The sequence below is a fragment of the Oreochromis niloticus genome, linkage group LG23, assembly GCF_001858045.2.
Source record: "Oreochromis niloticus isolate F11D_XX linkage group LG23, O_niloticus_UMD_NMBU, whole genome shotgun sequence".
Lineage (NCBI taxonomy): Eukaryota > Metazoa > Chordata > Actinopteri > Cichliformes > Cichlidae > Oreochromis > Oreochromis niloticus.
In genome coordinates, this window is record NC_031986.2 from 35,172,576 (window position 1) to 35,181,217 (window position 8,642).

Sequence of the window (8,642 nt, forward strand, 5' to 3'; positions counted from 1 at the left end):
CTGCACAGCATGTACAGGGTGCACAGGGTGTGGGGTGCAGGCTGAGAGACGGAGCATTTCTTTCTAGGTCGTCCTCCTTCTTCTCTGTCGCTCTCTCACGCTTTCATTTTCACTTCCTTCTTTGTTTTTTTGCCTTTCCCCTACAGTTTATTTTAGAGTCTTATCACTCACCATTTTATTAATTGATACATAACACATCTATCTATATAAAACAAATGCCTTCTTTTTGGTTTGCATTAAAAGACCCGTCAATCCACAAGTAAACAGTAACCGACCTTTTCGCTCTACACTCTAAAAAATATTCGTTGTGTTTGTCGGTAGAACTTAACAAAAAACCACTTTTCTGCTAAAAAAAGTAAGTTGTCTACATGTACACGTTTCAGTGAGTTGACTAATCAATGTTAAAAGTCAGTGCAACACAAAAATTAAAAAACAGCTCCTTAACTTAAATGTTTGAGTATATTGAATAAAATACTTTTGTCATCAATCAACAACAGAAAATATTAAGTTTGTGTAACATGTAAAAATGAGTTTCAACATCCTTCCTGTTTGAATTGAGACCGTTCAGACCGCAGAGGGCAACCCCGTAGCATATGTTCGTATCGTGCACAACAGTTTCTGGATTCTTGTGGCCTCGTGGGAGAAGAGGTGTGTTTGCCCTTGACTGTGTTCGGTGAATTAAGTAAGTACTGAATTTTAAATGGATGAATTAAAAGTTATATTTGTACACTTTAAAATGTCATCTTTAAAAAACTGAAATTTGATGGTTTTAATCGTAATTTAGCAGAGTAGAGTTGTTGTTGTTTTAAGTTTAGCTAGCCGTTTCTTTTAGCTAGCAAACGTTCCTCACAAATAAAAGAGTACAGATACAATTAAAATATGTGACTTGTCAGGGTACATTTGGTTAGCTGATAGACCATGCCGACAGCAGAGCATGTTCAATTTGAACCCGTATATGTTCAAATTAACCAGTCAGCAGCTGTCTGCATTTTTATCATGGTGTCAGAGTAAATTCGTGTTTCCACAAGATGGTCTCGGGTGAGGTAACTAATTACTGACAGAGTAAAATGTGGTGAATTTATCCTTGACTAAAAGTATTTATATCAATTGTGCTGATGTTCTAAGCTCGACTGGGAACTCTGCCTGAGGTTAAAGTTGGTTGACCTAGCAAAAAACCCCCCAAAATAATATTTTGTGTTTGTGTGCATACGACTTGCATTTGCTTTCTGTAATTGTAAGCATAATGTAAAGTGTGGGATTGTGGCATGTCCACAGTGGTATTTAAATAGTTTAAAAGAAATTTCTCTTACACATTTGGATTTGACACCTTATTACAAGTTTAAACTGAAGTCTGTAGATGTACATTTTAAAATTCAATTTTGTTCAGTCTTTATGATTAATTTTTTTTCAGTGTTGCATTGTAGTGTTTTAGAGAAGGTTTATACTTAAAATAGCTTGTTAACTCAAAAGCTTCAATAATTCTTTGCATTACAAAAGCTTGCAGTAAATTTCAAAATGCATTGGACTTGCAAAAATTGCAAATTTGAAACATCAAGAAGGAGTGAGCTCTTAAAGCATTACAGGCTTAGACATAGCCATGGTGGACTGTTTATGCCTTGCCTATACTGGGATTGTTACTGCTCATTTAAAACATGGAGTAGCCTCCGAAGCCATTTATCAAGAAGCCATTCATCCTCTGATATAGTGACATTTTCAGAGGTCTTATCTTTCAAATGTCCATGTTGCTCTTTAAGGACATTTTCGACTGAAAGGGAATATTTTAAGCATATTGGGCACCATTTAAAAAAACTGGAAACTGTTGCTTGTGTTTTTGAAAACTGTAACTTCAGAACAAATGTTCATGGAACATATGCTTCTCATAGGAACCGAAAACACACTCCTCACTCATTGGATGACTTCAAGCCTGAGCTGATACAGAGGTGTGTCAATCGTTTGAATACAGGAGATGATCCTCTTGAGGAACATATTGAAAATCCATTGAGTGAAGATGAAGCAAATGCAGAGGATGAAGAAATTGGTGAATTGCCTAATTTAATTGAGAAACATTTAGCCCACCTACTACTAAAATTGGAAAGTATATACAATGTACCTCGCAGGTGTATTGATGAATTAGTTGAACAGTTACAATTCATTTCTTCCTCTGCTTCAGGTCCTATTCTAAAACAGATTTTACAGTTAAGCCTAAAAAAGCATAATTGTGCTGTTGATGATTTAGTGATTTCAGATATGGTGGCCTTGAGACCTCTGTCAGTGCAACCCAATCACATTGGCTTTTGGAAATAAAGGTCCTCTTTCTACCTCTTACAAAAGAAGCAAATATTTCAAGGAGCATTTTTGTTTGGTGGAACCCACTGAGTATTTGCTTAGTGTTGGGGACCGGAGAAGTTTCCAGTATGTACCTGTTTTAAAGTCCCTGAATGAAGTCTTGAAAAAAAAGGAGATCCAAGATTTCCTCACACAGGCCTCTGAAACAGATACTAGCTCTGAAACACAATACACCTCATTTCGTCATGGCACTAATTTTAAAAACAATAAATTGTTATCAGAAGAGAGTCCAGCCATTTCCCTCATTTTGTATGTGGATGAGTTTGAAGTGTGTAATCCACTTGGCACCTCAAGAAAAAAGCACAAAATTACAGCAGTATATTGGGTTTTAGCTAATGTACCACCATTGCTCAGGTCCTCACTGACATCAATCTACCTAGCCATTCTATGCAAATCTGATGATATAAAACAATTTGGTTACAGTGCTGTCTTTGAGCCACTGTTGAAAGATCTTGCATGCCTAGAAGAAGAAGGACTTTACATTCCCTCATTAGGCATATGTGTCAAAGGAACTGTGTTTTGTGTTGTTGCAGACAACCTTGGTGCACACTCTCTTGGAGGATTTGTGGAGAGTTTCTCAAGTGCGTATGTCTGCAGGTTTTGTCTTGGAGAACGGTCCCAAATCCAAGTAAGTGATGTTCGAAGTGGAGCATTTAGTCAAAGAACAGTACAAGAACACAGGGTACATGTTGACACTGTAAAAGGAGATAAAAATGAGTCTCACTGTTATGGAGTAAAAAAACTGTGCCCACTGACCGAAAACCTAAAACATTTTGATGTTTTATCTGGCTATCCACCGGATTTGCTACATGATCTCTTTGAAGGTATTGTACCTTTGGAATTAGCACTTTGCCTTAGTACCTTAATCAAGGGAAAGTGTTTTACTCTAGACGAACTCAACAAATCAATTAAACAGTTTCCATACAGATGGGCTGATAAAACTGATGCACCACAACCAGTTCCATTGAATTTTGCAACAAAAAAAACAGTTGGAGGGAATGCGCATGAAAACTGGGCTTTGCTTCGCCTCCTTCCCTTATAGTTGGGGAAAGAATACCAGAGAGTGAGCCAGCATGGGTGCTGCTTCTCAACCTTAAGGATATAGTTGAACTTGTCCTTTCATCTGTTCATACAGATTCAACAATTTGTTTTCTTGACAGCAAGATTTTTGAGCATCGGCAAAGATTTCAGGAAGTTTTCCCACAGGAAAGACTGATACCAAAACATCATTTCCTAGAGCACTATCCACAACTCATAAAAGCTTTTGGTCCACTTGTTTTTCTGTGGACTATGCGTTTTGAAGCCAAGCACAGCTTTTTTAAGCGTGTGGTGAGACATACCCACTGTTTTCGAAACATTCTGTTGTCTTTATCAGTGAAGCATCAGTTAATGATTGCCTACCATCTACATGGAAATCAAACAGCCCAGCCCTCTTTACAGGCAACAAAACTATTAACTGTGAATTTGACTGTGCTAAGAGAAGACATTAGGAAAGCAGTGGAAAATAAGTTCCCTGGGGAGTCAAATGTCCAGATGGCAAATACTGTGTCTTACAGTGGCACCAGTTACACCACTGGAATGATCCTGGCACATGGATCAACAGGTGGTCTGCCAGAATTTGTGGAACTGACTCAGATGGTTGTAGTTAATGGAAATGTTGGCTTCATTGTGAAATGCTTAAATGCATGGTATTCTGAACATTTCAGGAGCTTTGAGCTTGAAAACACAAGAAGTGTTAAAGTTATTGAGCCCAGTGATCTGTCTGATATCATCCCACTGGCAGCATACACTGTAGCAGGGAAGCGTATGGTGACCCTAAAGCACCACATCTATGTGCCGTAGAAGGCACAGTAGCCATTTCAATACAGTATTGTCAAAGCTGCTTTGTCTTCCTTATTTTAGTTTTTCACTATAGCTCAAATGGTATAATTTTGTGGATAGTAATGTTCAATCAATAATTAGACATTTAGTAGTACAACTACCTTGCTCTGCCTCAAGTCTGTTGCTCTGCCTGAAGTCTCAAATTCTGTTTCGTTTTTTGTTTTCCTTTTTTATGTAGGTATCTCAATGTCTCATCCTGCTAAACTTCGGATCATACTCAAAGACCATAACATTCGAAAATTGGACTTACCACATGGAATCCCTGGAACAGTGGAGGAACTTGAATCTATTGTGAAAGACACTTTTGAGGTTGATGGAAAGTTTACTTTGCACTATAAGGATGCTGACTTTGGAGAAGAATATTTTTCTCTGACATCAACAGGTGATATCAAGGACAAGGACACACTCAAGGTGGTTCAGATTATTGAACCCCCCACAGTTACTCTGACATTTAGTGATGTAGACAGTTCCTTTATATCTGCATCAGAGACCTTGGTCAATGCTTCAGCAATGTCAGAGACTTCCAGTGTGTCCTGTGGCACCAGTTGCTCATCTGGATCTCAGGATACAGTAATTCTTTCCTCACCTGAACATCTGAGTCAGCGTTTACAGCGCTGGCCTACCAGTTTTTCTGTTCCTCGCTTTGCTTATGACACTGAGCTTTTACTTGCTTCAGGAAATGAAGCTTTCAAAAAGGATGGAACTAAACTCAACTTTATTCCAGTTCTTCCAGATATCCTTGAGAAATTGGCTGAAACGATCTTTCAGTATGTTGCCTACCCAACATCTGCACAGTTAGCAGATGTAGCTGAAGCACTTGTTCGACAGCATCCATGCCTTAAAGAACCAGGATCCTATAATGGATGCTATGGATGGCAACAAAGACTAAAATATAAAATGGGCAATTACAGAAGTAAACTCAGAGGGCTTGGGTGCCTTGAGCTGGATGTGAACTCTCTCAAAAGAAAGCAAGCACATGAGAAGACACCTTCAAAGAATCTTAAAAAGCCAAGAAAGGCTGAGGTGAACTATTTGCCACCTAACCCACAAGGAGAAACAGAGGAAAGTTTGGAAAAGGAAAGATTGCAACTTCTTGATGAAGTGAAGAAGAGGAACAACTATCGGATCATCAGTGAAAAAATGGCCAAAACATTCTCGAGTCGCAGACAGGAAGTTGTTAATCTGGCACCACCTGTCAGTGACTTCAAAAGTAGATGGCCTGCACTTTTTGATGCAACACAGGTGATTTTATTAAATAATTTAGAGTATAACTTGTAATTGGGAAATTGTGTATTACATTATCATGTTGTACTGATTGTCTTTTTTTTTTTTAGATAAATGACGAGTTCCAAAGGATCACCACTGTTAACTTGGAAACAACATTCATGGCAAAACTGGACCAGTATTCCGCAAGAATAATGTCCCTGGCCTCTTCAAAAGCAGGTGCTGCAAAAATTAAGATCGAGCGCATCAGGAACATGCTGCAAGAGGTAAGAATCAAAAAAGTGAATATAACTGATAATCTTACACAACAAAAGTTAATTATCTAATTCATTATCTTAGGAGCATTGTTGGCTATCTTTTATTGAAGAGTGAATAAGTGAAAATCGGAGGTGGACAGAGTAAAAATTTGCTAAAATGCACATCACTCAAAACATGCTTTTTATTTTTTATTTTTGTTGTTTTTTGGGTTGTCCAAGTCAAGATTATAGTGATGTACTTGTAACTTAATGGTTAACTGAGCTTTGAGAGAAAAAATAAAACTTGCACCTCATAAGTGTGTTAAAAGGCCTTTAATATAACTTTTGGTCACATTATTGCAAACTGAGGTTGGTAAATTTAAATAGGTACTTTTCATGTAAGGTGACTTGGTAACTTGAGAATACATTAATGTAAGTATTGGTCATGTTGCAGATAACCTGAGGAGACTAACCTGAGTTAATAATTTGGAGTGTTACAAGTATCTTCATCAACTGCACAATGAATGTTTATGAGGAAGACAAGTTACACAAACACATTAAAGAGGGTGGATAGGAGCTTTTATTGCTTTATCACATCATTGCAAGACTCGTCCACAGGTACTTTTGCACATATTTTACATCTAACAATTATAGTTTAATCCTTAGAACACAACTCAACAAAAACAGTTTAAAATAGTCTCTACATTTAGGTTACATTTACTTTACTCACCTTATCCTACTGCTAGCAAAGGGTGCATTTAAAGCAGCATTTAAAACAGTTTAAATTGTAGTTACAAAGATGAAATCTTTAATTCTTTTAAAAACATATTTAAAATCAATATTTGGCACAATGCAAGTCACATAAATGTAACAGTTTTGACTTTTCACCTAATAAACTGTAAGTTTAAGTTTTGTTTTGCTTTTTTTATTCTCCAGAGTTCGGTGGAAATAAAGAGAGAGGTCGCAATCCGTTGCCTGATGGTGTATCTGAAAGAGAAAGAAGAGGATCTCTTCAGAGAACAGCTGGTAGGTGAATCTCGCATTCTTTTGTGTTTTATTTTTAAATGGCACATAAAATACTGACATGTTTCCATTTAACCTACTTACTTGCCAGGATGGTGAAGAACAGTTCCCAGAAGAAGTGGTAAAGATTGTAGTCACCAGACGTGCAGCAGTGTCTCTCCCAGCCATCGCTAAAATTGTGATTGAAGGAACAGCAGTCCTGGAAGACCTTGATGTGCCCAGAGCGTGTGCCTTAATGATGGGGCTTATATACGCTCTCAATCTGAGCTACCCAAAACAAGTAAAGAACACTCTAGAGGTATTCCAGAAGGTATTTCTGGAACTTGATGGGCTTAAAGCCAGTCCACGGGTAATGTCTCTTAAGTGCAAACTTCTGTTGTGAAACGAATGTGAATTGGAGTGTAGCATTCCGATGTGCCTCTTACGTTTTTGTATCCAGTCCTACATGAATGTAGTTTTGAGAGAAGTTCGTATTACATATAACCTTAGCTTTGGATTGTTCCATTGTTGAACATTAAAATCTTTTTTCATTTCCTTGATTCTGTGACAAGTTGACTAAGTTGATACCAATTTAAGTTAATGTTAATGTACATGAAGAACTTTTTTTTGCTTAGTCATTTATAATTAAAGGGCTGCGTAATGTTTCATTTATGTTGTATTGACACAGAAGTGTATTACTTTGAAAAAGTTTTGTAATAAAATAATAAATTGGAATAAGTGAAATGGCTTTGTGTGATTTTAGAAAAGTTACTATAGAAACCTAAACTAATTGGCATGGATAATTGTGAGTATGATATTTGTAAAAAAGTTAGTTGGTGTAACTCAACTAATGTAATTTCTCAACTTAATATTACCAGAAATTTTAAGGTTGTATAAACTTAAAATATTAGGTTGTATAAATGTAAAATATTAGGTTGTATAAACGTAAAATATTAGGTTGTATAAACTTAATTATGCTTTTGGAGGTCAAAGTAAATCATGTTGGTTTGTTAAACAAATTGAGTTAGCCAAACCTAAAAATTACTTGCTGGATTTACTTAATAATATGCAAAATTTGTAACTTAAAAAGCTGAGTGGAAATTGCTGCCTCAATTTTTTAAGTTGAGGCAACAAAATATTTTTTAGAGTGTAAGAAGTCGAACACGCGGACTTTCAGTCACCTTTTATGTGGATTACTGATTAACTATTTGCCGATCTGACAAGACTGATTTAAACAACAGACCAGATCACAGCCCATATATACATTTATATGTCAGATACTTAAACATGTCAGCTGTCAATGCAGCCTTTTTGGTGATTGTGTTGCTCTACATGTTGTATCTGTGCGTGCATGCTATTAATCAATAACAAGCGCATTGTGTTATTTAGGTTAAAGTACTACTTGATTGTATTCAGAGAAAATACACTTTTTTAAAACTGCATTTCAGCCTTTTCTCTGTTCTAGTTGTAAGTATGCGCGGTGTGTTTTGGTGTCCTCAGAAACCCAAATGTTCCTGACAATAGGTGCATTTATTTTAAAGTTAGACACACTATAGGTTGTGTTCGTCAGTTTTCTTGATACTTTCAGTTTATACTTTCTTCTGTCCTTTATAGTCTCGGTGAGAGCAAAAAGCACCGTGCGTCATGATTCGCCGCCTTTTGCTCTTCCAGACACACCGAAACACTTTTTCCAGTTGCTGAAAACATCAGCTGTCAAATCAACCTGTGCTGAATGTGGAAAAGAGCCAAAGTCAGAACAGTTTCCCGAAGTTGTCCGAGGGCACAAAAACACCAGCGAGGACCTCCACCGAGCTCTCTCCGCCGCAGCACTTGCATAATACTGATTAATCTGGCTCAGTGAGAATATTAATGTCTGCGATCCCAACACACACGAATGGAATTATAATGCTTTCATTATAGTCATTTAGCTCTATGAGCTCTAATTTACATCTG

At 37.1% G+C, this 8,642-nt stretch overlaps 1 protein-coding gene across 8 annotated transcripts; it reads left to right on the forward strand.

The window, feature by feature from the left end:
* Positions 1 to 297: 297 nt before the first annotated feature.
* On the forward strand, positions 298 to 7,433 carry LOC109197123 (sterile alpha motif domain-containing protein 3). Of its 8 annotated transcripts, none has more exons than XM_019352294.2 (7): positions 298 to 673; positions 1,884 to 1,940; positions 2,880 to 2,974; positions 4,406 to 5,469; positions 5,562 to 5,717; positions 6,624 to 6,713; positions 6,802 to 7,433. In XM_019352294.2, the coding sequence occupies exons 1-7, from the start codon at positions 594 to 596 to the stop codon at positions 7,090 to 7,092; spliced, it is 1,833 nt and encodes a 610-aa protein (XP_019207839.1). In that variant the 5' UTR covers positions 298 to 593; the 3' UTR covers positions 7,093 to 7,433. The 8 variants fall into 8 exon arrangements, with proteins under 8 accessions (XP_019207839.1, XP_019207840.1, XP_019207842.1 ...); XM_019352297.2 differs by having other exon boundaries at positions 303 to 682; positions 1,884 to 2,038; XM_019352298.2 differs by having other exon boundaries at positions 303 to 682.
* Positions 7,434 to 8,642: the final 1,209 nt, after the last annotated feature.